This window comes from Penicillium canescens (assembly GCF_028828765.1).
Source record: "Penicillium canescens strain IBT 15451 chromosome Unknown utg000008l_segment0_segment0, whole genome shotgun sequence".
NCBI classification, from domain to species: domain Eukaryota; kingdom Fungi; phylum Ascomycota; class Eurotiomycetes; order Eurotiales; family Aspergillaceae; genus Penicillium; species Penicillium canescens.
In genome coordinates, this window is record NW_026703970.1 from 395323 (window position 1) to 421400 (window position 26078).

Genomic DNA, 26078 nt, shown 5'->3' on the forward strand with positions numbered 1-26078 from the left:
ATAGAAGTAGCCCTGCTTCCTGGTCTTTGCCAGCAAATCAACACCTCAGCTAAACAGCCAACTGCGAAGCAACCTCGATATGCGAGAACCTCGCCCGAATCACCCGAAACTTATCCAACAGAATATTCTTCGACATAACCTGCAAATTATGAAACGAAAGAACAACCCCCTGCATGAAAACAATATCATCAATGCGACAAGTCGTCTCCTCACGCGTGGCCTGCGGAACGTGAATAACCACATCAGCAATAGTATTAATAATTTCCAACAACTTGCTAATCATTGACGAGCCATGCACGCGAATTGTATTCTGCGAGATCTTCGTCAAAAACCTTCTCAGCTGACTAGACAACTGCAACGGCATCTCAAGCTCCAAAGAAGGACAAGAAGCATGACTAGACAACAAACAATTCGACATAGCCATCTGCCACAACAAAGTGCGCATCCACTGCCTCGTAACAACAAGATCAGCCTGCTGCAACTCAGACAACGTCGAAACCTCAAGTTCCCACAACGCATCATCAAGCTCACGATGTTTCGCCTCAACCCAAGAAGCAGTAACCCGCGACCGATCCCCGATCCAAAGACTAATAAACGAGGCATCAAGCATACAAAAAGTCTTGATAACCTGCGTCCAGCCCTGCTGAATCCCACTGCCCAGCCCAAGCTCAACAGAAAGCGGATCTTCCTCGGGGAACTGCGCGTGCGGTGGGAGCGTCACCGGCGAGAAGTATACTATCGACATGAAGCGCTCGTGGATGAAACATTGCCAGTAGAGACGTTGGCGGCGGGAGCGCTCTGTTATGTCCAGGTCGGAGAGGGTGCTTGTTTTGTCTACGCCTAGGATTTGGATCATGCTTATTGCTTCGCGGAGGTAGAAGAAGCCTAGGTCGTATTGGCCTAGGCTCATGGCGCACATCTGGATGAAGATGCTTGTCATGGCGCGTAGGATTGAGGGACGGAAGCCTATTACGAGGGGTTGTTGGGTTTCGACGGATTGGCGTAGTAGTTCGGTGATTTGGGTTGAGGTTGATGTTGAGGGTGTTGGTGTGGATTGCGATTGAGATGCGCGTGTTAGGTCCAGTGTTACTGCAGTAAAGGCGTAGACAAAAGCTGCATGTTCTCTTTCCGTGTCCATTTTGCTGATTGAGTGGCGGACTTCCGTGTCGGTTATTATTGGGCTGAAGGGGTATACGTAGGTCATGTAGTCTGGGAGGAGACTTGAGAAGTATGAGGTCGGTAGTCGGGGGGTCGTCAGGGGCAGTAGTGGTGTCCGAGTTGTGGTTTTAGGTGTGCCACTTTTGTATTTTGATATCACTGTACCTCGGCGGAGAGCATGTTTTCTTGATCGCGCTGAGTGATTCTCTGTGTAGGTGCAGAGGAGATCCAGGTGTTCACATTGTTGGCAGCGGTGTTGGCCATTACAGCGGACTTTACGGCGATTGCAGGCATCGCATGCTTTGGGCACGCGCTGAGATGTCGGACTGGCCATGAATATCGTATGTTCTGGAGATTTGAGGTGAAGATGATTCTCCCCCGCGTTTGATGTAGATGTCTTGGCGTTTAATACTCTTTTGGCGTAGTTCGGGGCCTCCGCAAGTATGTTCCATGTGAGTTGAAGTGATCCAATCAGGATGGCATATCGCTTATTAAGGCTTGGAATGGACTTAGTAGTGCATGTACGTAGGATCATTCTTGTCCTAGTCAAATCATTGTGGGAAATAGCGTGGTCTGTACATGCGGGAGGTATAAGTTATAGACCGAAATATTCATTTGCATCTATCCATGCCAATCAGCTATAATTGTATGACAATCTAGTCCCACGTGTAGCTACGTAACCTAACTGCAGTGTATCCAGCCCTAAATCAAAATAACTCTTCCCTCAAACGCCTGTAATTCCTCACTAGGACCCTCTACATTGCCAACCAGCAACTTCCAGTTATCAGCCATCAGTGTATCCGGTTTTTCAAACGTCTGTACTTTGTCCGAGAAGTTCAAAACAACCAATAGGCTCGTGTTCTGACCCTTCTTGGTATATGTAAAGACGTTCTGGTTCGGCTCGTCGAGAATCTCAAACTCTCCAAAGACCATAGCGTCGGCATACTCCTTGCGTAGTCTAGTCATCTGTTTCCAGAATGATAGAACAGAAGCATCATCCGTCTCCTGCAATTTCACATTGAGCTCGGGATAATTGTCGTGCGGGCGCATCCACGGCTTTGCCGAGGAAGAAGGCGAAAAGCCCGCGTTGGCGTCAGCACTCCATTGCATGGGAAGTCGAGAGTGATCTCGAGCCAGATGCTGCAGAGAAGCCATCGCGTTTTCCAATTCCACGGGGTCGTTATTCGTAACCTTGCTGGTCATCTGGTAATAGTTGGTACTATCGATGTCTTTGTACTCGTCAATTGTCCATTCTTTGGGGGCGTTGACCATTCCAATCTCCTGGCCTTGGTATATAAATTGAGTACCAGAAAGAGTGCTTTGCATCATGGCTAGCATCTTTGCAGAACGAACCCTTAGCTCAGGTGTCTTGTCAGAACCAAAGCGAGTGACAGAGCGGCCTTGGTCGTGGTTTTCCATAAACACCGTAGTCCACGCATCGGTGCCTTTGATGATATCTTGGGTGCTCTTCACGGCTGATTTCAAGTCTCGCAGTGTCCAGCCAGGGAACGTGGTTAAGAATTTATAGTCCTTGCCCATACCCAGATCCACTAGGTCAAATTGGAAGACCATGCTCAATTGCTTCTCAGCTGCTGAGACGTATCGAAGTACGCCATCCAGAGTATGCGTATTGGGACACTCGCCAACAGTCATGGCATCATACTTGGAAAGGACATCGTTCATTTCACGGAGATACTCATGAATGCGAGGACCATTACAGAATTGCGAGAAAGCAACCTGCGTGTCGGATTTTGGATCAAGAACTGGCGCATCACCAAGACCCGGCTGCTTGCTGTACATATTGACCGTGTCAACACGGAAGCCATCCACCCCTTTCTTCAACCAGAACTCCATCGCAGACTCATAGATCGCCCGACGAGCCACAGCATTCTCCCAGTTGACATCAGGTTGCTCAACACAAAAGAGGTGGAGGTAATATTCCTCCGTAGTCTCATCCCATTCCCACGCACTACCACCGAAGATACTGCGCCAATTATTCGGGGGCTGACGCTTGCCGTTGGCATCATACTTGGCCGGCTTCCAGATATACCAGTCACGCTTTGGATTTGTCTTTGAAGAACGGGATTCTTGGAACCATTTGTGTTGGTCGGAGGTGTGGTTGACCACTAAGTCAAGGATTATACGGAGTCCTCGCTCATGGCATGCATCGATGAGAACTTCCATATCTTCCACGGTGCCGTAGGGCTCATACACCTTCTCGTAGTCGGCGACATCATAGCCCATATCAATCTGGGGACTGTCGTACATGGGACATAACCAGATCACATCAACACCAAGACTTGTAATGTAGTCAAGGGATGAGATGATGCCTGGGATATCGCCAATGCCATCATTGTTGGAATCTTTGAAGCTGGCAGGGTAGATTTGGTAGATAATAGCGTTCTTCCACCACTTTTCGCCCACTCTTGCTGGAGACATGGTTTTGGGAGGTGAAGAGATGAAAAGGAGAACAGAAGAAGACGGTTGAATTGGAGAAGAAATAACTGTACAATGAAAGAGCAGGCATGCTATATACCCCCACGAGAACCCGTTTTAGCTAATCAGGGCACCATGGACGATCGAGTCCTGAGCCCTGCGAGAGCTCATACTGTAGGGAGGGCGTATACTGTCATTGACTCGATGTCGGGCCGAGTTGGCGAATCTGTTCCACTCGAGTGCATGCGGGGGGGCTTATCAGGCGAATAGGGGCTGGTGCGTCTTGGAGCTGGTGAGTATCCCCGAGGTTGCTCCAGAAGTATACCAAAGGCATGAGAACTCTTCACGCTTTTCATGCTCTCACCATCACACGAATAAGTTCAACATCCTCAACTCTGCAGGAGTAAATGAGGGGGAAAGGCGCATGTCGGCCCGACTCTTTGCCAATGAGGCTGCGGTATATGCCGTGTCTCTCTAGCCCCTTTGGGAGAAGTTGCAGCCCTCAACTCAAGACAAAACACCAAGTGGCCACAATTTGGCCGGTCTGTTTTCTGGTCACTCCGGCCCGACTCCAGTCCAATCATGCGGTTCCCTTACAGTCCGAAAATCCGGGGTCAGTGGGCTGATTCCCGAACAATCTGGGGAAAACTCTCTCCACGCCACCGGCCTCGCTTGAAAAGGGATTTCGGTATGCAACCAATGGCGCCCCCGGTCTATCCTCGCTCAGTATGGACAGCCCCCCCGGGAAACCCTTCGCAAAATTGCGTATAAATTCCCATGGACGCCCACACGAACAGCTTATGTTCTATTCCATCTCAACAGCCAAGTGACACAAAACTACCATTGAGAATCCAACAATGGCCTCCGAAAAGGTAGCCATGGCCGAACATGTCGAGAAAGGCAGCAACTCAATCGACCATGCAACCCATCCAGAGGTCGACCAAACCGACCTCAAAACCAGCAATGAAGCCCACGCAGCGATCGAAAAAGAACACAACATGACCCCTTGGCAAGCCCTAAGGATCTACCCCAAAGCCGTCGGCTGGTCCCTCCTCCTATCCTGCGCCATCATCATGGAAGGCTACGACGTAGTCCTCCTGGGTTCATTCCTCGGCTTCCCAGCCTTCAACGAGAAATACGGAAACCTCATGTCAGACGGGACATACGGACTCGCCGCGTCCTGGCAAGCTGGCCTAAACAACGCCATGGCGTGCGGCCAAATCATCGGTCTCTTCCTCAATGGCATTGTCTCCGAACGCTACGGCTACCGCAAAACCCTAATGACCTGCCTCGCCGCAACAGTCGGCTTTGTCTTCATCCTTTTCTTCGCGCCGAACATTTCTACCCTCGTCGCTGGCGAGCTCCTTATGGGTATCCCCCTCGGCGTCTATCAAACTCTCACTGTAACCTACGCCTCGGAAGTCTGCCCCGTCGCTCTGCGCGCTTATCTGACCACATACGTCAACCTATGCTGGGTCTTCGGCCAGCTCATCGCAAGCGGCGTCCTCAAAGGCCTAGCTACACGGACAGACCAATGGGCGTACCGCATCCCCTTCGCCATCCAATGGATCTGGCCCGTCCCAATCTTCATCGGTGTCTACCTTGCGCCTGAGAGTCCATGGTGGCTAGTCCGCAGGGACAGACGCGAAGACGCGGTGAAGTCTCTGAAGCGTCTTACCAGAGCCAATAGCCCTGGCTTCAGCGCTGAGGAAACAGTCTCAATGATCATCTACACCAATGCCCTGGAGAAGCGCGTCGAGACTGGTACCTCCTACCTAGACTGTTTCAAGGGGATCGACCGCCGCCGCACAGAAATCGCATGCTGTGTCTGGGCGGCGCAGAGTCTCTGCGGCGCAGGACTAATGGGCTACTCAACCGTCTTCTACCAACGCGCCGGACTGGCAGTTTCGCAGTCGTTCACGATGTCCCTCGTGCAATACGCTATCGGGGTAATTGGAACACTCAGTTCATGGGTATTGATGACCTACTTTGGTCGACGCACACTCTACGTCGGGGGGTTAGGCCTTCTAACAGTCGTCCTGTTAGTAATCGGCTTCGTGTCAATTGCACCATCGACATCGGCGATATCCTGGGCGACGGGCTCAATGCTACTGGTCTATACATTTATCTACGACTCGACTGTTGGACCGGTTTGTTTCTCACTTGTATCTGAGATGCCGTCGTCCAGACTGCGGACGAAGTCAATTGTTTTGGCAAGGAATGTGTATAACATTCTCAATCTTGTGACTGGCATTATTATCCCTTATATGCTTAATGTCGATGCTTGGAATTGGAGAGGGAAGTCTGGGTTCTTCTGGGGCGCTTTGTGTATTATCTGTCTTGTTTGGTCGTTCTTTAGGCTTCCGGAGCCTAAGGGGCGTTCTTATGCCGAGTTGGACATTCTGTTTGAGAATCGCGTTCCTACTAGGCAGTTTGCTACTGCTAAGACTGGGTTGGTTCAGGAGGATTTTAAGGAGGCGTCTGTTTGAGATTATAGTTTGTTGATATTAGTATATTGGATATAGTATTCGCCATATCAATTGAGATGATCTATCTTGTTTTAATACAACAGAGTTCATAAATTTGTATGCAGTGCCACTAACGAAGTTTTGGGCAGCACGAAAGCCTCGAAGCGAGCATACCGTTTCATGCATGTGTTCGACCTACTTTAGCCTCCCTTTTTTTCGCCTCTTTTTTGCTCATTTCGAATGCTCAGGTTCATCACGTATCATGTAGGTTTTATAAAGGTGGCCTACGACTGTAGCATATTGAGGTTAAACTTGGTTCCAAGGTTTAATTTACTGAGCATTCAGAGTTTCTGTTGCTGGATATTGATCTTGATTCTTCCAAGGTTCCAAGGTTGCTTTTGGCTCATTTGCAGTCACCATTGGTATAAGTTGTGAATCACCATCTAGTATGATCAGTCTACAGAAACATCTTCTTTGAACACTTGATTCTGCTGTATGCTGTTCGTACACTAAGAAATATTTGCAAAAAGAAACAAACGCATCTGAGTATAATCATTAAAAACCAGGTATACGCCACCTATGACAAGCAAAAAAAGAAAGAGAATTTTTTACTCCAGCCAGAGAGACTGGTTTATCAGTTATCCACCCAGAACTTCATGCGGATACCCATAGCAGCCAACTCAACATCCAAGTAGCGGAGCACACCAGGCACAGCAACAATCGTAACATTGTCACCACCAACAAAGCGCTGCCCATTACCATCCTCCCAGATCTCAGCACGGGAGTCATCAAAGACAGCCTCACGGGCACAACGACGACAACGCACAATACCAGCCACACCTCCAACAGCACCAACGGCGCCAGCAGCGTGAGAGTGACTCTGCTGGTTAGGAGCAGCCTTAGCAGCGGCGGCAGCAGCACCGGGGTTAATAGCAGCACGGGAACGGGACGAGCCAGAGACGGCGACCTGGGTGGAGAGGAAAGAACCACAAGAGCGACAGATCCAGGTATGCTGGGCGTCGGAGCAGTTCATCAGACGATCTTGCAGGAGGAAGGCGGCGCCGTGCGCAATCAGGGAATCACGCTCCATCTCTCCGACACGGATACCACCACCCTTGGCACGACCCTTCACGGGCTGGCCGGTTAGGGCGTTGACGGGACCAGTGGTTCGCACTTGGAACTTGTCGTTCACCATGTGACGCAGACGCTGGTAGTAGACCAGGCCCATGTAGATGTCGGCGGAAAATTCGCGGCCTGTGATTCCACTGTAGAGGGGCTCATTGCCGTAGTAGTTGTAGCCGGCTTTGCGGAGCTGCTCGCCGAAGTAGTCGGTTGCGGTGTTCTCTTCGGAGAATTGGAAGGGTGTTGAGTCTTGGGGGAGACCGTGCATGGCACCGGCCTTTCCGGCCATAGACTCGATCATCTGGGCGATTGTCATACCTGCGAAGTGTTAGATGTGTGGGTTGGAGGTATGGTTGATGTGGGAACTTACGAGATGGGAAAGCGTGAGGGTTGATAATCAGATCGGGCTGCATGCCGCTCTCGGAGAAGGGCATATCGACCGCAGGCCAGAGCTGTGATAAGACACCCTTCTGACCGTGACGAGAGGAGAACTTGTCACCAATGACGGGCTTTCGGGGAATGCGGTACTTGACACTGAGGGATTGCATGGGCTCGTTGCCATTCTCGGATCCCATGATACGAATGCTGTCGATATATCCCTCCTCAGCATCCTTGTACTTCATGTAGTGAGTGATACCGTCGACGTTGACGAACGAGTCGGAGGCAGGATCGAAGCGGACATTGTGCCAGGCGGCGATCTTGTCTCCCTCCTTGACGCGAGCACCCAGGTGAGGCAGTCCATCCTCGTCGAGGATGGCTCGCACCTGCTCCTTGATTTCGTCGCCGGGAGCGAATCCAAACAGCTTGGTGACATCGCGCTTGGACTTGCTGCGCTTGGAGTCGCCCTCGGCCAAGGTGTGAACCTTGGTCTTGTAGACTGTACCATGACCGAAGCCGCGCTCGTGGGCGGACTTGTTGATAATCATGGCGTCGTCCATGTCGTATCCGGTGTAAGAGATAATGGCAACAACTGCGTTCATACCGTTGGGGAAGTTGTCCAGACCGTAGGCGTTGTACAGTGGTGGCCGGACAATTGGCGTTTGACCGGTCTGAATGCGGTACAGCTTGTTGTCTGTACGGTATGCGATTGAGGTACCCGGTGTACCCATGGTCTGTTTGCTCATCTGACACTGGTACATGTTACGGGGAGATTGGTTGTAGTCGGAGAAGGGGGTCATGTTGGCGACGATTGACAGGATGTTGGTCGGGGTAAACTCGATGTGTGTTGAGAGACCGGGGATCAAATCAGACTCGACACAGGCAATCTCCATGAAGGGCTGCTCGAATGGACCCACGAAGTCCAGCTTGTCGGAAGCCAGATACTTGACAGGTCGGTACATCCTTGCGGACTGGGAGAACATGTAGACACCGGGGTATTGTCCACCGGCTGAGTTGGGGACGTATCCGACTTCCAATTCACGGGGGATGTTGTGCTTTCCTTCGACCTTCCAGTACCGAACGGTGTCGGCAATTCTCTGGGCTTGCTTCGGGGAGCAGTACCCAATAATTCGGCCATCCAACTGTACAACCACACTCTCGTCAATTGCCACAGAGGACTCGGATCGAATACCAAGCTGGACCAAAAGTCGAGGTAGGTGAGAGACTTCCAGGTCACCAGTAGAAATCAAACACTTGTGCGCCAAATGGTTAAGCAGACCACAAGGCGATCCATCAGGAGTGTGCACAGGACAAAGGAAACCCCAACTCTCCGGTAGCAGCTTACGGACAGTAGTAGTCTTCAATTGGGCGAAGAAACTACCACGGTGAATCATGCGGAAGTGACTGATGAAACGGTAGAAGTTGATCTTCTCAGCAATGACAGTGTAACCAGAGGTTTGCTGCAAATCAAGACCCGTAGGACTGACCAAGTTACCGGTAGAAAGGAAATACTCGAGCGCATTACCGATGTTCTCGTTGGATCTTTTGACAATCTTAGAGAGGAAGTCCCGCTCGAATGCTGAATCGGTGAATTTGGCACCGTTGTTGCGAATAGACCAGTCTCTAGCGATAGGTCCGAATGATCGAAGCCATTCCTCGATACGTTCCTTGAGGATCATACCGTACAGGAAGCCACCAAGCAGGATTTCTTGGTTGGAGACAGCATCGGGGTTGTCAGGGGCACAGTCACCTGCGACGGTGGAGTACAACTTCCGGATCATAAAGGTGATCATCTTGAACTTGTCCCAGTCCTGAGACTCCGTGACATTCTCGTTTCCAAGATGAGGGAGAACGACCTTGCGGAGAAACTCTGTGCCAACTTCCTCGTCGGGCATGTCCGCAGGGACACCGAGAACAGGGCGGAAAGCCTTACCCAGGTGGGACCGGCAGTCGTACTGGCTGTGCTTCTGGTAGGCGTGGTAGGTTCTCAGAAGAAGCTCGACTCGGTCTGTGACGAAGGTGTTCTTCATGCCCTTAGACTGGGCACCACCGACAATGGATTCGAAGATTTCGCGGTCGTTGGTCTCGGCGAGCGCCTTGAGAATCATCATCACGGGGATGAGATATTCGTTCTTGCGCCATGAGAAACGGAAGGTCACGTTTCCATCGGAGAGGTAGTGAAGCACATTGGTCTGCGATGTCTGATCGGGACGAACTGATCGTATTTGAACACCGAACTTTGTGTAAGACTGACCACGCTTCACGAATGAACCACGAATAATGGACATGGGGAAGTTGCGCTTGCCGACGATCAGCATACGGATCAGCTTCTCGTTACCGTTAACAATGTAGAAACCACCCAGCTCCTCAGACTCCTCCTTGTGGCGCACAAGCTCCTCGGGAGTGGCCTTCTCAAGGTGACACCGGTTGGTGCGCACCATGATGGGGACGTTGCCCAGCTCGCGGACGGACTCCATCCAGTCGCCATTGTTGACCTGGTACTCGAGACGAGCACGGAGCTTACCACGGTATGTTGCATGGCGCTCTCGGCATTCTGAGGGGTATATTTCACGGTTGCGGGTTGTGAACTTGTTTGTGGGGGGCAGGGTGGGCTTCTCGAGGAAGATTTCTCGCACGCGGACGTTCAGGCGGTTCCGCTTCGGTGGGCGAAGACCCTCGGCTTGACGGGCCTTTTTCTGTTCATAGGTCTCGAGCTCTCCATCGAGAAAAGTCTTGGTACCGATATCCCTCAATCCAGCCTCCATAATCTTGCTATCCTCGAAGAGTGCATTGAAAGAATCGATATGCGGCCGAATGGACTCGGCCAGCGACGGGTAGGCCGTGTGATCCGTGGGAGGATTCTGGAACAGGTTCTCCCGTCGCAGGGTGTCGTAGTCCACCGACCACTGGGTGTCTGTGGCGGCAGGGGCCATGGTGGAAACTCGCAGCTCTTGGCTGGTATGGTATAGATAAAAAAAAGCTTGCAAAGGTCACGGTAAATGGGGGAATGAAAATGGGATGACAATGTCAGGAATACAGTTCCACAGCCTCCCAAGAGTATAAAATGCTTGAACCCAAGGGGATTGAACCGACAATGGCAGCTGCCAGACGACAGAGAAGCAAGTCCGTTCCGTTCTGCTTGGGGAAATTTTTCGAGGTGGAACCGCGTTATCATCACGTGGTGATATGTAGTGCGGCCTGAGGCCACACTAGGCTGTCACGATTTGTCCTGTATCCACCCAATTGGAGATGTAAATGACTCTGTATTTCCATTACCCCTATTTCTCACTATTTATGGGTCCATTCTAGTTACATAAGCTATGCCGACGGATCATCTATAGACCCGGTTTCATGCAGTATTCGTAAGGTAATCGCGACATAGGCCATACTAACTTACAGTATGCTCCAAGGCTAACGGTACTTAAGTCTCCTGTTCCTGGTCCTTTGACGTTCATGTACCTGCTTATGTTCATATTCCTACGTAATTTACTGTATGTTCCTTAAGCCTAGATACGTCTGTAATTTCGTAGCCCCGGTATACACAATTAGATACAACACAATTAAATCAAATAGAATGACGAAATAGTTCCTACGCCACGGGTTCCAGCCTAAGCGCCTGAAAGTGTAGTTTTGACTTGCCGCGGGCGGTTATGTCCAAACCTCATCGGCTTCGACCCCACCTCTTTCATAAGCCTCTCCGCTGCTGGCAGCTGAGCTTGTTTTGATCTCTCTCCTTTTGTTTTTTGTTTTTGTTTTCATATTTCACCATGGCTGCCATTTTCCGCACTATCTATGACTGGCTTCTAAGAGTATTCTGGTAAGTGGACGGCCCATCCCAGAATGAAAGCCTGCTAAAGTATCCAGGGCCACGGAGATGGATGTCACCATGATCGGCCTTCAGAATGCCGGAAAGTCCTCACTGCTGCGTGTATTGGCGGTATGTTACCCCCTCTCCTCTCCCCCATCCTCGATATCAAGATCCCATGTATTTTCCATCCGAACTGAGTTGCTGACCGGGTGCAGGGCGGCGAGTTCACTGTCGAGTAAGTTATGTACCATCTAACCCAACCTGTCAGCTGTATCTCATCACGGTGTGTACTTGGCAGCTCGATCCCAACAATCGGGTTCAACACGAAAAGAGTCCAAAAGGGCCATGTGACCCTCAAATGGTATGTCCCTCCACCTTCTCAACAAACGACATCACTAATGTTCCTCTTAAGCTGGGATCTCGGCGGCCAGCCCCGGTTCAGGCCGATGTGGGAACGGTATTGCAGAGGCGTCAACGCGATCGTGTAAGACCCGTATCTCTCAGTTTCTCTCAGTCCCCTCTCCGGACACGGGACACGCTGACGCAGTGAGACAGGTACATCGTGGACGCAGCAGACCGCGCCGCGCTACCAGTAGCGACAGAAGAACTGCACGACCTAATGAAGAAGCCCACGCTGGACAGCATCCCGCTACTAGTGCTCGGGAACAAGTCCGATCTCCCGGAGAAGCTATCCGTGGATGAGTTGATTGAAGCGATGGACCTGAAATCCATCACTCATCGAGAAGTAAGCTGCTATGGGATTAGTGCGAAGGAGGAGACCAATCTTGATGCTGTCCTGCATTGGTTGATTCATCGGGCTAGTCGATGAAGACCGGGTTGTTTTGGGTCAGCTGTGATATACTTGACTTTTTCGACTCACGATATCCCTCTTGTACGTTTTGCGCTTTGGATGTCTTGCATTGTTTGGATTGTTTTCATATCCTGTAGACTCTAGCGTGTTTCTGTTGTTTTTGTGGCTTGCAGCGGATGTAACGACCTTGACGATGTAGTCTGATATTTGTGATTTGCATGTTGATAATGATACACCTTGGTTACGTTTCTCACTCGACTCGGTTTGAAGTCTGATCTAGAGGCGACTTCGTAGAACTGGGGGAAATTGACAGATAAATAAGTTGAAACACGGGCCACCCTGCATGGATGCGCTGGCAGCCAACGCATAAGTACAGCCAACAAGTTAACGTTAATACAGGCCTCGGAGGAACCCCGTGTCTACACAACATGTCATGTTATTCTCAAATCGAGAAATCAAGTGGCATTAGTCGTACACAAAAATATCTAAGATCGGTTTTGTTGGCCAGAGCAAGTGTGCCTATCCTTTCGCGCCCTAGATAGCGCAAGAACGCCCGTAAACATCAAATCAAACCAGATTAACAGGACTCAGATGCGAAGATGCGAGATCATTTGCAACGCTTCTCCACGATGTTAGGTCCATGTTCCTCGTACTCCTTCTTCGAGATCCACATCTGGTGGAAGGTTCCCAGACTGGCCAGGATACTTCCTCCGATCCAGGATCCGAAGCGCCGCTCAGAGGTGTTACCAGGGGCAGTGACACGAACTCTGGGGCCAGGGAACATCTGCATCAGCTCGTGGTTCAGACGGTCCGTGAAGCCATAGAGCAAGCTTGAGCCGCCAGTCACAACGACATTGGCCAACAAGTGGGGACGGATATCCACATCAACACCGGCCAAAGAGGCCTTGATCAATTCTGGAATAGTCTGGGCGGGAGTCGGGGGAGCGAAAGAGGATTCGGGGTCGGGAATGGCAGCTTTGGCATCAAACAGCGATTCCACCACGCGGAAGCGCTCGACACCAAAGACTTGGTTGTAGCCATCGGGGAACTCGAAGGGGCGGCCGGGGGAGGTACGGGCCATATCCTCGTTGGAAACGCCTGTGGGACCCAGGGCAGAGAGTCTGGTCGGTCCAGGCCACACCTGAACAACACATTCCTTGAACTCGCCCAGTGTGCGCTCCTCGAGAAGAGCGCGGTATGACGCATCGGGTGCCTTGTCGGCGGGGAAAGTCTTGTATTTCGCCTGGGGTGTCTGGCCAGCTTCGACGGCAGCCTTTGCGCTGATGAGGTAGTGCGGCGTAATTGTGATCGGTTGCGGGGAGTTAGATTTGAACAATGCGTTGATCTGCGATGAGATGTAGTCACCTCCAAGCGGGGAGTGTTGCACACCACGCTTCAGGATCATGCCATCGTGGATTGGGGTAATGGAAATGTTAGAAGCGCCAATGTCGACTACAAGGGCGGAGGCCTTGCCGGAAGCAAAACTACAAACAAGTCAGCGAATAATCAACACAGCGGATAGGCCCAGTACATACGCAGCAAGAACACCAGTGCGCGCCAGATAGAAAGCCGGGGTATCCCATTTCTCCATTGCGATTTCAATAGTCTTCTCACGCGCCTTGGCCGGGTTCCAGCCAGGCTCCGTCATCAACAATGGGCTGTCCGAGAGAGGCTTCTCATCCGACTCCACCTCCATCTCTGTTGGCAGCTCTTCGCTAGGAATGTCGTTCAACCCATTCTGGAATGGGTTGCCTGGTTTCGTGCCGGTGAGTCGCGACGTGAATGAGTGCTCCCACACCTTCTCTGCCATATCCCAATCCTCGACGATTCCATCCTTGTTGATGGGGTTGTGGATAGACAGACCGGGTCGCGGGGTAACGAAGATATCATCGCCGTAGATAAGCTTTTCTTGCCCGTCGGCGTTGTATTTCCCGTAGTAGGTAGGGATCAGTGACTTGGGGGCATCTTCACCTGCGAAGCCTGCGCGAGTGGTTGCGTATCCTGGGTCCAGGACAATGGCGGACACCTCGTCTATACACGTGGGATTAGCATTTTGCAGAGCGGTGCCAGTCCAATTACTCAGATCGCAGTTGGCGCAATTGGCATGGTATTAGAATCACGTACCTCCGCCATACTCGGCAGCTTGAGGTGGGTTGGAAGGGTTCATTGCGGTTGCGCAGGGATGTTGAGGGTATGGGTCGCGGTCGCGGTTGTCTTATACAACAATTCTTGACGAGAGGGCCAAATGTCCGTTCTCATTCGAAAGCGACGAACAATGGAAGGGGCTGGTTTGAGGCAGGGAAGGGCCGTCTTTTTGCAGTTGTTGGCTTCAGCTGTCTTGGTTGATTGGCATCACCTGAGAGCTTAGTCATATGCATCAGGTCACGTGGTTATATATCGGCTTCAATCCCGCTATTCATTCGAAGACATTACATCAGGTTATTGTTTGATTGCAGGGACTTGATACAGATATGCTTTGCCTAGTTTTATGCGTGTTGCGTTGTGTTGTTGATATGTGATGATCGAGTGTCTGGGGTCAGCCATATATATTTACGATGTTGAGATCAAGAATGAGACATCTTGAACCCATTTTGGAATTTTCACGCCCATGCCGAAGAATAACTTGTCTACAGAGAGCCCAAAGGATATTAGATATCGACACCAGCTAGAAAAGCCTAAATATTTGGTTTTTAGCAAACCAGCGACCTCTCAGGACAAGGCCAGAAGGCATATCTAAGTATACCAATAACCTTGGGGGAGCCGCCTTGCCTATAGATACATCTCAATAAATCTAGTTACTTGTGACAGAGAATCAGCAAATTATGCAATATCATGATGGTATCTTGTAGGTATCGACTAAAAAAATACATGCCACATAAAACGAGACATTAGTATCATACAAAGGGCTCATTTGCCCAAAAGGAACATGACAATCATTTGTGTCCCGGCTTTGTCTGCGTTTCCCGCATAGCAGCTCTGGCACTCCGACTGCCTCCCAGCTTTGGTCCCCGAGGCCCCTCGGCAACCTTGGGTGCAGGTTTTGTCGTCCGGCGACGGGACTGAATTGCATCCATAAAGTCTCGTCGAAATTGCTCAGCGATTCTATCATCAGCAGCTTGATCATCTAGATGTGTTTCATCCTCGGGATCTTCGTAGACATCCACTATAACGGCCAGAGTTAGCAAAGACCCTTCAAAATTCACATTTGGGTACCACACACATTTGCTTTCGCGTAGGACTTCTTCCACAAGACGATCTCTTTCAATGTCCGCATCTGTCCTCTGCTTGCGATTCCGCCAAGGCTTCCCATCCGGACCAGAGCGACTTGTCCCCGGTACTGTGGTTTCTCTCGGTGTCGGCACGTCTTCTTCTCCTGCAAGCTTCCGAGTCGCAGCTTCCGTTCGTGCAATGTTCCGCAATGTTGCTTCGTGGCCGAGATCGATTTCATGGAGTTTGCCGAGGGACGCAGGCTCGCGTTGTTTCTGACCGGGCACTGATAACCCGCTGGCTGTCTCTTCGTGCTTTGCTTGGCTGGCATCTGAATTCTCTGCCTGGAGCTCAGGTTGGTAGCGTTTGGCCATCTCGGAATCTATGTATGCCATCCTTATCTCGTTAGTCCACATCGAACGGATCGGATATCAATTGTAGCAAGGGTTCATACATGTGCCTGTCGACATCCACAGTCTGGCCAGTATATCCAGTGAACCGTTCATTCATAGCTTGGATCTTCTCTTGATCCGGATCTCCAGATGCTGGCCCGAGGGCTAGTTGTCGGCTTTGTTCATCTCCTAGTCGCGATGTGGTAGAGAACCCGATCCCACCCTTTCGGATTGGACGTAAGCGCCGGCTCGCAGCAGGTTTTGTGGTGATAGGGGCGTCGGCCTGCGATAGCCTGCCGGGACTTAGGTTGTTTTGGTTTGCAGGACTGGGGGCAAGATCGGCGTCGGATGTTTCTGGGGTTTCATGATCGGGACGTCGGCGCATGAACTTGCGCTTTTTAGCTGGGCGAAAGAGGGATTCATGCATAACGTCTGGTTCTGTATTCATTGGGCTTTGCTGTACAAACTTGGGAAGGCAACAAAGGAAAGAGTTCAGGACAGCAACGTGAGGTCATTAGGAAGGAAGTTTGTTATTGGTTCAATCACAGACCGCTCTACTATTCTGCCTGTGTTCCGACTTCCAATGGACTTTGTCAATGACCATTTATATGGGACTACCTTAGTTCAGCTGACACTACTTGCGACAGCAAAACAGACAGGCCTTGATGTCGCATTAAGGAGGGGCGTGCTACATGTCACTGTACTGGAACTCTGTTGGGGCATTCCAATTTGAGCCTCTTATGATGCGCTCAGGCTCAGCCTCGGATACAAAGCTTAGGTACTTATTGGGATGCCTCCTAGGTGGATTTTCACAGATTACAGTTAGAATTTCTGTACTGAAGTTTCAAGGCTTCATGTTCTCATTGAAATTATTCCATCTAGACTGACTCCGGCCTAACATTGGACACGCAAAACCTGGAAGTCCGGCCCTATTGGCAATGATTCTGTGATATGATTATGGATTAGGCACAATTACCCTGATTCAGCTAGCAACTATCCTGGCGTTGGCAATTGAAAACTTCTGATTGGTACCTCCATGGTGCAAACTTTGGATGATATACATATACGCGAATTGACTACAACTGGATGACTGGGGTGAGTATCTCTTTTCTGCCCTGCCATTTGAATACCAGAGACTCTTGCCTGGTACTAACTATTCCAAAGCCCCACCTAGAAACCTATGAACTTTATCATGATTTCACGGTGGGGGTTTGAGGGCTTAGCTATACTGGAACATGCCTTCCTACTTGCGACCTAGGTTTAATAAGGATCTTAACCTCACTATATTGATGTTAAGTTGATTATGGCCTAGTTGGACATATAAATGATATCCACACAATCGTGATAGCGCTTACCGACCGACTTACCTGTACGGCTCATTCCTCTCATATATCAACCATATGTTTGCAACTTTAACGGATATACCTGTGTCTAAACGATGTTTCTCTCTGACGGTGAATTGCATCTACGAGCTTTGCCTGGTACTGACTTCCTATGCAAGTTCCGAAAATGGGGAACCAGTCATGAAGCAAAGTCATCAGAAGACAATAGCTGCAAGTATAAATACTTCATTTTGGTCAGTTTGCTGCCTTGATTTATACATGCCGCAATTATCATGGTATTAGAATGGAGTCCAGACCCGCTCAGGTTCAGCTATATGCGTCCTGGGAGTGTGCATCATACCGCCAGTATCCTACGAACCAAAGGGGGTCCTACCACTGTTTAGCGTACTTATGTCAAGATACTACGAACCTTCGAACCAAGCTGCCCCCAGGAAGATCAAGAGTACGGAAGATATCGGAGATATGCCTGGATAATCATGAAGTCAAACCAATGTCTAGAAACTATTTTCCAATATATTTCCAGCCTAGCGTAGCTCAACAAGGAAGGTACTCCGGGACTCTTTCTCGCTATGTAGTCATTCATTCTGACGGCATAATGATGTGACAAAGAAGAGTTCAAAGTTAGTTGACAAGTGGTGTGTGCACGTACCTAATCGCTCTGGGGAAACCAGAAGCCGGGGCACCCGAAAAAATACTGCGCTCAAATCGAGTTATGCTCATCTTTGCACCACCTCGTAGACCACAGAAAATGGGGCCGAACGGTCTCGAACTTCGGGAAATTGCGATCTTAACGTCGACGCGGTCTCCGCATCTTAAGAAACTTCTTTGTTGATGACCTCCACTTGTCTCCGCGTATAAAAGGTCGCACGTCATATTGACTTAGGGTCAGGGCCTCCCGAAGGGTGATGTCGGAAGGTCAGCTCCAGATGTATCAAATTGATACCATAATTGGCTCGGATGCCCTTTGAATGACCTGATAAGTGGGGGTACGAAGGCTAAACGAATGGAACTCGAAAATAACCCGGGCAACTCGGCGTGCTGGGGCAATCAAAATGTGAAAGACAAGCCCCGTGGGGGCCAGGATCAACATTTGCGGAGATCGGACATTTGGAGAACACTCGGGATGAAGCGAAGATTGACAATGTCTCGGTATCGCGTAAGGCGTTACAGGGATTACAAGGATAGACAGGACGCGAAGTGATGGGACTTGAAAGTATTCCAAGTCCTGATGGTTATAGCAGTTGAAGCCCACGGCAAAGCAAAAGCGGTGACATGACTCGGGCCGGTAGAATCGGAGTCTGATGAAAACTCCCACTCTGCCCGTTAAGGGGAACCTCGTCCTATCCCGACCTCAACCCGGGGCCCCGGGATGTACCCCATCTCCGAATCTTCAAGTCTCCACCCGAGATGAGGTGGCCCAAGACAGACTTCTGTTTCGTTTGCGCAATTCGATTACTCAACCTTATGCCATTCGCCATTACCAATCACTATCGCTCACACCAAAACACATTCGGAAAGTGACCGAGCTGGGTGGGGATTGTGTAGGGCTTGAGCCAAGCCGCCAAGCATGTCCACGTTTTCTGGGGCGCAGGCACACCGAAACAAGCCAGAGACAAGCCTTGAGAGCCTCCGATTTCTGGCCCGAGTTAGGCAATGACCGACCGAAACCCCACGCTTGACGCCGAGAGCCAAGACAGAAGCTGCGTTTCCCCGGCATACGATGGTGTCAACGGAGAATATTTTCCGCCCATATCCCGGCCCCCCTTCAACGAGAATTTGTTGCGAAGGGACCTCTGCCGGATACCTCCGATTCTCGCAGGATGATCCTCTGACCAAGGTCAGCCCGCCAGCCCGCCACACCCCTGATTTTCGGCTCCCATCCGTGGATCAGGCGTCTGTTGGCTCGGGAGTGGCAAACCGGCACAGCTCTCTCACCGGGGATCAAAACCTTACCGTGGAGTCGGCGCTGTGACCGAGTCACATTCGAGTTTGAAAAACCTGACCAGCAGCGGTGGGCACATAGATCCACTGTGGACTTTTGTGTCCTCCCACGGCCAGAAATTAAAACGATTACATGATGCGGGGTCTCCACGGCGTGAGCAAAGGGACCAAGGGTATAAACCCGTAGGCGAGACCGACCTTTCCTTGAGTTTTTTTCCTTGCCAGAGTGACTTTCCTCTACTCAGCTATCTATCTCGGCCATGTTGTTTCGAGGTAAAGCCCTGCGCGTAGCGCAGGCATTGCTTATCGTTGCACCTGCCTTCATCGTTTTCGGTTATAACCAGTCAGGCTTGGGCCCTCTCGCTACTCTCGAGAGCTGGGTGGAGGTGTTCCCAGAAATTGACACCATTGACACCGAGGGCGCTGTGCGTGCAACAAACTCTACAAAGAAGGGTGCCGTTATTGCATCCTTCCAACTAGGTGCTCTGGTTGGAGCCCTGTCCTGTACATGGTTCGGTGAGCGTCTCGGTCGCCGCTGGACCATTTTCTTGGGTGCTATCCTCACTATCATCGGCCAAGTGCTGCAGACCGCAGCCTATGGCCTTCCTCAATTCGTCGTCGGCCGTGTCATTCTCGGATTTGGTGTTGGCCAATTCAGTGTTGCCGTCCCTGTGTGGCAGTCTGAGTGTACATCAGCCAAACATCGTGGACAGCACGTTGTCGTGGATGGTATTTGTATTTGTTTAGGTTATGCTCTATGCAATTGGATCGACTTCGGTCTGAGTAAGATCGACGGTTCATTGCAATGGCGTGTCCCGCTAGCTATCTCTTTCTTCTTCTCTCTGGTTGTCCTCGTTTCGGTCTTCCTCCTCCCCGAGTCTCCTCGTTGGCTCGTACGTGTCGGCCGCATCGACGAAGCTACCAACAGTCTGGCTGCCTACAAGGGGTTGCCTGATGACGATGAGGCCGTCCGTATTGAGATCTCCGGTATCGAAACCTCCCTTGAAGTTTCCGTCGACAGCGCCTCGCTTAAGGATATCTTCAGCTTCAGCAAGCCTGACGAAGAGCGTCTGCTATACCGATTCTGCCTTTGTGTCGCACTGCAATTTTTCCAGCAGATGTGTGGTGGTAACCTGATCTCAACCTACGTTTCAACCATCTTTGAAGAGAACCTCCACATGGACAGTGACTTGGCTCGCATTTTGTCCTCGTGCGCGATGACCTGGAAGTTCCTGTGCAGTTTCATTGCCTTCTTCGCTATTGACCGTCTCGGTCGCCGAAAGATCTTCATGATCTCCGGTGCTGGTATGTCGGTCTGCATGATGGTTCTCGCCATCACCAACAGCTTCGGCGAGAACCACACTGCCTCGATTGTGTCGGCGGTATTCATCTTCCTGTTCAACTCCTTCTATCCCGTTGGTTTCCTCGGTGGTAACTTCCTCTACTGTACCGAAGTTGCTCCTATGCGTCTTCGTGTCGCTATGTCCGCTATCTCGACTGCGAACCATTGGTTGTGGAACTTTGTCGTTGTCATGATCACCCCCGTCGCTCTCGATACCATTGGTTACCAATACTACATTGTGTATACCGTTATTTCGGCCCTGATCCCCATCTCGGTCTACTTGTTCTACCCTGAGACCATGAACCGCAATCTGGAGGCTCTGAACCATGTCTTCCGAGATGCACCCACTCCATGGGACATTGTGTCCATGGCTCGTCACTTACCCCAGGGTGAGGCTGCTGAGGTGGACGTTTGGATGACGGAGGAGAAGGGAGCCATCGAGCAAAAGGAGCTTGCTTAGAATATAGCTTAAATCGTTGATTTTTGGCGACTGTATATATGCTTTACGATGATGAAACTCTACTTTTAGAGTACAATGAACGAGTAATTTTTTTCCAAAACATGGAGTGTTTCACAGATTCTACCACACTATCTACGGAATACTTTCACTTCACCCTCTAGCTTTCCGCCCAAAGTCAAAATTATTGTGTGAAAAATCTCTGTTTATCACGTTGAGATGCCCCCATGCTGCCCCCACCAGTGGATCAAGACACAAAACATCGTTCCCACAAGTAAACTCCAATCAATAGAGAGATGATTATCCCAATTAAAAAAAAAAAAAAAAAAAAAAAAACAAATTCCTCCAACATCTAGCGCCTCTTAAAAACCAACGGACATTCATCCTAGAGAGAAAAGTTAGCCGGCATGCCCAACAAAAAAGGTCACCGAGAAAATCCCGGTGAGCAAAAAAACCAACCATTGGAAACAAAGTAGCAAAAACCCGAATTTCCTCCGACCTGTCGGTAGCATGATGCTCCCAATCGAGCTCTAGCGCCGCTTTCCCAATCATACCAGCCATAGAGAGCGGCACATACTTCCTCGCCAGACAATCATGAGGCCCCGCCCCAAACACCAGCCAGTTCTTAGTCTTGGACTCGGCATCCCCGGATATCCAACGCTCCGGGTCGAATGTGTCGGGATTGGGGTAGACGTTCGGGTCGTGCAGAGCAGGATAACAAGACGGGATGATCATCGAGCCCTTCGGGACGGTGTAGGAGGGTGTCACGGGGAAGTTCTTCGTTGCTAGGTAGGGGACGAAGATGACAGGGGGTCTGTGGCGGAGAAGTTCTTTGATTACTGCGTTTGTGTAGACGAGGGACTCTAACATTGGTAGATCGAAGGGTTTGGTTTTGTCGCCGCCTCGTGCTGCGAGGTTCTCTTCGCGGAGTCGGTTTAGGACGTCCGGGCGTTGGGCGAGGATTTGGAAGAGCCATGTTGTTGCGCTGCTTGAGGCGTCTTGGGATGCGAAGAGGAAGGTGAATAGTGTTTCACTGATTTCTTCGTTGGTGAATTCACGGATCATGTTCGTTGGCTTTTCTGCGTTTGTTTCGCCTGCTGCGACTTTTTCTTGATACTCTTTCGAGTTTAGCATGTGAAGTACCCAGTGGTCTACGATGCATGTGGGTGTCGCGCCGGTTGCCATGTTTTCTTTGCATGCTGCTGCACATTTTGCGAATTCGACGTGGACGGCATCGGCTGTTCGCTTTCCCAGCCAGGGCTTGGTGAATGGGATGTATAGAGATAGGGGAACATTGACTAGCTCCAGGGCAGCAGTCGCAAGGTAGAAATCGTCTGCGATCTTTTTGACTGCCGCTTGGGAGATGTAGTCACCGAAGAACGTCCGCAAGGAAAGAGCACAATTGATCTCGCGGAACATGGCCATGAAAGGAAGTGGCCGTCCCTTGTTGGCCTCGCTGGCGGCAACGAACTTATCGAAGTAGTCGGACAATACTTTCTCTTGTACTGGGAGGTAGGTAGAAATGGCCCGGTTTGTAAACAGAGGGGTTAATCCTCGTCTATACTCGGCGTGTGCTTTTCCTTGGAGAAATACCCATGATTTGTGTCCGAGGATATCTTTCGCGATCGGTACAATGCATGGCTCGGCGTAGGAGGGCGATTTGAAGACCTTGTGGGCGATGTCTCGGTCAGAGGCCAGGACAACGAATCTGCAGGGCTATGTTAGTGCACGTACGAGCAGATACTTCGTCGGCAAGTTCAACCATACTTGTGGAAGACTGATACACAGCTCAGCGGCCCACTGGCCCACTGTTCAAGATACGCGTCGAATTTGGGATGGAGTGCCTGGATGAACGGACCCATGAGTGGTATCTTGAGGGGAGGACCGGCAATAGAGCCCTTTCGCTTGATATACATCACTGGATACATTAGCTGGATTCTGATAACATCTAGATTGGTGATCCCTTGTTACCTTGGTCGTAGACTACCACGGCAAGTAGAAAGGTCACGACATATTGCCAGGTAGACCATCCTGCAAGAGAGCCCAGCCAGCTTCCAGCCTGTTGAGATGAGTGAAGAAGTAATGTCCGCGACTCAAGTTGCGGGATTGACCCGTTGGAGATATCGGCAGCCATCTTGGAGACCTTGGGACTTTCTGACAGATACTGGTGTAGAGAAAGAAAATGGGACAAACAGGCATTGATTGAGCTAAATAAGGTGGATCTCCCTAGCATATCAGGGGCACATCAAAAGCGAGGGTTTCTACAAACGAGGGACCTAAATTGCTCTCGTTGTATGGCTCCATTGCAATCGTGTAGGGCAAGGCCTATTTAGGACTAGACTCCGAAGTCAATCGGGATCTAGTCCTGTTCGGGTTAGCGCATGGTTGGTAAGTATATGCCGAGATGTGTTACAATTGGAATATTGAGGGCTGCGAACTGATACCAAGAGAAATTTGGTGATTGCGAGCAAAACTCTCCATTCTACAAGCAAACCGTCCACTTGGAACATCCATTGATTTGTTGCCTCTAGATCCGACGCGCGAGACAGGTCGAGGGCAAAGGCGGTGTGTTATAGACTGGGAAGTCTATTCCGCTGACACTCTCCTTATTTTAATGGCTCAATTCCACAGCACAGTCTCGCTGCTTCAAAATGCCTCAATCACTTCGTCGAAGTTGTGCGGCATGTGCTAAGGCGAAACACAGCTGTGACCTCCGTGCCCCGCGCTGCTCTCGCTGTATTAAACGTGAAATCCATTGTGTCTATGCAAATATACCATGGAACGTTACGGCAACGCCCGGTCCGCACGACAGATTAGCCAGTGCTCTCGATACAACCAGCAGTTTAAGCTCCAGAATTGGGTCCATTGATCCCTTTGATTCATATCCACAGACCAGACTTCCTCGCGCACAAGTCCAACGCCTCATCCATAGCTGTACGTACGCCTTTAATCCACGTCGATCAAAACTAAGACCACACGTACAGTCCTCCATAAAATTGCATTTCAGTACTACCCCCTTGACCTGAACGCAACCTCAAATCCATTCCTCATCTCTTGGTGGCCACTGGCTCTGGGCGACCCGGCACTGTTTCATGTATCGCTGCAGACGGCATGTCTCGACGAGGAACGCCTGGCCCAAAAAGGCTTCCAATCCTCTGAAATACTCATGGCAGACTCCGTGAGTCTGCTCCGATCTAAAATTGGCGATATGTCCCTTGCTGTACAAGACGGGACTATGAACTCTGTCATCACCCTGGCTACGATTGAAGTGAGACGTCCCGAATTCTTACTTTTTTAACCCGACCACTGACATTTTTCTATTTAGTTTGGGAAAGGGAATACCGAAATTAGCGAAATGCATGTGAATGGAGTTAGGAGACTGGTGAATATGAGAGGCGGCATCAATTCAGTGCGACAAACCAGTCCGCTGACCGCGCGAATGATTAGCTGGTAAGATGGCATTTCATCACTTGCGTTATCTATGTTACTGACATCCCTCCAGGGTGTCCATGCTTATAATGGGTCATCCCCAATTCGAGACCCAGGATGATGCCGGAATTGGAGATGGTATCCCCCCAATTCCCGAATGGCAGTTGGACTGGATCGCCCTATCCGAGAACCTTTACGATATCAGCGACCTTGACATTGACGATGAAGTCAGGAATGTCTTTACCCGCCTCCGCAACGTCTTCCAGTGGGCTCAGCAGATACCATTCCCAACCACCAGGCTTCATGATCTCACCTGTTTTGTCGTACATCGACTGTTGCTGTCAACACCGGGCGCAGACAACACCAAATCCTCCCCAATAACTGAATGCATTCGCTACGCCATTATACTCTATATGTTCCTCATCCAAGGACCAACATATTACCCGCATGCAGTCATGATGGACATGATCGTCACCCAGCTGATGGGTCATCTAAACCAACTCGAATCGATACATCGGATATATGATTCTCTTGATATCTGGATTCTTGCAATTGGAATGGTCGCATCAATGGGTACAACGAAATATCCACGGTTTAAGGAACGAGCACGGGTTTTGAGCACTTCTCTACGGCTGGAAACTTGTGACGACGCTCTCTTCCACATAAAGAGAGTCCTTTGGTTGGAGATATTGCAAGGTGAAAATGCGTTTCGGCCCCATTGGGATTCAATCATTGGTAAAGATCCGCTCGAGCCTCCATCCTATACAATTTATGCCTCGTCAAGCCGTGCTTTACTGAGCTGATCAAATCGCGCAATCTAACCCAGCTACCAAGTGGTTGGTCCAATCAGACGAAGGAGAACCATGTTGGTTTGGCGAGACTGGTCATCTGAAGGCTCCTTTATAGGGGCAAGACACTGATCAAACGAATTGTGCTCTTCACAAAGCGTCAGATTAGACCAAGATCCCTGACCTCCTATGGTTCCAGATCCTTGACAGAAGAACATGTCAGAAAACGGGATGCAACCCATCAAATCACTATTGAAGTGCAGCTTCCGGGTTTCATGCGAACAGGACCTGTCCATGCCCCAATTAGACATCATGAAGACCTTACGAATCGGTGGCATCCAAGTCTCTAGCGCCTATGCATGGCACGAGGAAGGAAAGACAGGACAGCCACCAAATCATCCTCAAGGACATCCCAAGAGACGTGATAAAACTTGAAGCCAACTTTGAGAAACTCGAGATCGTTACTGGAATGCAGGGTTTTTAATGCAGGACGCCATATGCAAAGAATTCAGCCTAAGTGCCCACACATTAAATGAACCGGAAGAGATGCAGGAAATTCCTCTTCCATCAAGGGAGATTAGAACAACACGTTGCACACCCCAAGAGAAAGTGGCTTTTAATACTGACCGGTGCGTCCGGTTCACGTGGGTACCATTTGCAATGCAGAAAAGAGATGGCGCGATAAAGGAGAGGCGTGCCACCCTATTGAGCCAATAAAAATAGAGTATGCGATTAGACGACCTCTTAGTGCCAAAGCCAGATCAATGCGATTTCATGTCTGCTCGCTTGTATTGCCTCTAAATTGACGGTCGCGCAATCGCCCCTCGCGCAGGGAGGGTTACAGTGGAAGAATGGCGAATCGTGGCGTTATCACTTATCTGTAGGGAAACCTAAGGAACTCGGCACTTGACTATTCGTGGGGAACGAATAAACATCGTCAGAATGTTGGCCCTAAATTAAGTGTGGCGCTGGCCCGACGGAGCCCTGTTTATACTCCG

At 50.3% G+C, this 26078-nt stretch overlaps 9 protein-coding genes across 9 annotated transcripts; 3 read left to right on the plus strand and 6 right to left on the minus strand.

Moving 5' to 3' along the window:
* Positions 1-49: 49 nt before the first annotated feature.
* Positions 50-1138, minus strand: N7446_011024 (fungal specific transcription factor domain-containing protein; the record flags this gene model as incomplete). The annotated part of the gene is made up of 1 exon (XM_058519767.1): positions 50-1138. One exon carries the CDS (start codon positions 1136-1138, stop codon positions 50-52), a length of 1089 nt encoding a protein of 362 aa, XP_058367291.1.
* Positions 1139-1860: 722 nt separating this feature from the next.
* Positions 1861-3597, minus strand: N7446_011025 (glycoside hydrolase family 13 protein; the record flags this gene model as incomplete). The annotated part of the gene is made up of 1 exon (XM_058519768.1): positions 1861-3597. The coding sequence occupies one exon, from the start codon at positions 3595-3597 to the stop codon at positions 1861-1863; it is 1737 nt and encodes a 578-aa protein (XP_058367292.1).
* An 854-nt stretch (positions 3598-4451) lies between these two features.
* Positions 4452-6083, plus strand: N7446_011026 (uncharacterized protein; the record flags this gene model as incomplete). The annotated part of the gene is made up of 1 exon (XM_058519769.1): positions 4452-6083. The coding sequence occupies one exon, from the start codon at positions 4452-4454 to the stop codon at positions 6081-6083; it is 1632 nt and encodes a 543-aa protein (XP_058367293.1).
* A 451-nt stretch (positions 6084-6534) lies between these two features.
* Positions 6535-10670, minus strand: N7446_011027 (DNA-directed RNA polymerase I core subunit RPA135). The gene is made up of 2 exons (XM_058519770.1): positions 7555-10670; positions 6535-7502 (listed from the first exon to the last, which is right to left on the minus strand). Exons 1-2 carry the CDS (start codon positions 10493-10495, stop codon positions 6697-6699), a joined length of 3747 nt encoding a protein of 1248 aa, XP_058367294.1. The 5' UTR covers positions 10496-10670; the 3' UTR covers positions 6535-6696.
* A 659-nt stretch (positions 10671-11329) lies between these two features.
* Positions 11330-12199, plus strand: N7446_011028 (ADP-ribosylation factor-like protein; the record flags this gene model as incomplete). Its single annotated transcript, XM_058519771.1, has 6 exons — positions 11330-11379; positions 11427-11499; positions 11586-11605; positions 11669-11731; positions 11783-11854; positions 11926-12199. 6 exons carry the CDS (start codon positions 11330-11332, stop codon positions 12197-12199), a joined length of 552 nt encoding a protein of 183 aa, XP_058367295.1.
* Positions 12200-12788: 589 nt separating this feature from the next.
* Positions 12789-14348, minus strand: N7446_011029 (actin family protein; the record flags this gene model as incomplete). The annotated part of the gene is made up of 3 exons (XM_058519772.1): positions 12789-13665; positions 13717-14212; positions 14306-14348. 3 exons carry the CDS (start codon positions 14346-14348, stop codon positions 12789-12791), a joined length of 1416 nt encoding a protein of 471 aa, XP_058367296.1.
* A 766-nt stretch (positions 14349-15114) lies between these two features.
* N7446_011030 (telomere length and silencing 1 family protein) lies at positions 15115-16228 on the minus strand (the record flags this gene model as incomplete). The annotated part of the gene is made up of 3 exons (XM_058519773.1): positions 15115-15344; positions 15402-15784; positions 15843-16228. The coding sequence occupies 3 exons, from the start codon at positions 16226-16228 to the stop codon at positions 15115-15117; spliced, it is 999 nt and encodes a 332-aa protein (XP_058367297.1).
* Positions 16229-21215: 4987 nt separating this feature from the next.
* N7446_011031 (uncharacterized protein) lies at positions 21216-22997 on the minus strand (the record flags this gene model as incomplete). Its single annotated transcript, XM_058519774.1, has 4 exons — positions 21216-21248; positions 21323-22571; positions 22631-22781; positions 22835-22997. 4 exons carry the CDS (start codon positions 22995-22997, stop codon positions 21216-21218), a joined length of 1596 nt encoding a protein of 531 aa, XP_058367298.1.
* A 517-nt stretch (positions 22998-23514) lies between these two features.
* Positions 23515-25095, plus strand: N7446_011032 (Zn(II)2Cys6 transcription factor; the record flags this gene model as incomplete). The annotated part of the gene is made up of 4 exons (XM_058519775.1): positions 23515-23797; positions 23848-24131; positions 24189-24313; positions 24366-25095. The coding sequence occupies 4 exons, from the start codon at positions 23515-23517 to the stop codon at positions 25093-25095; spliced, it is 1422 nt and encodes a 473-aa protein (XP_058367299.1).
* Between the last annotated feature and the right edge of the window lie 983 nt (positions 25096-26078).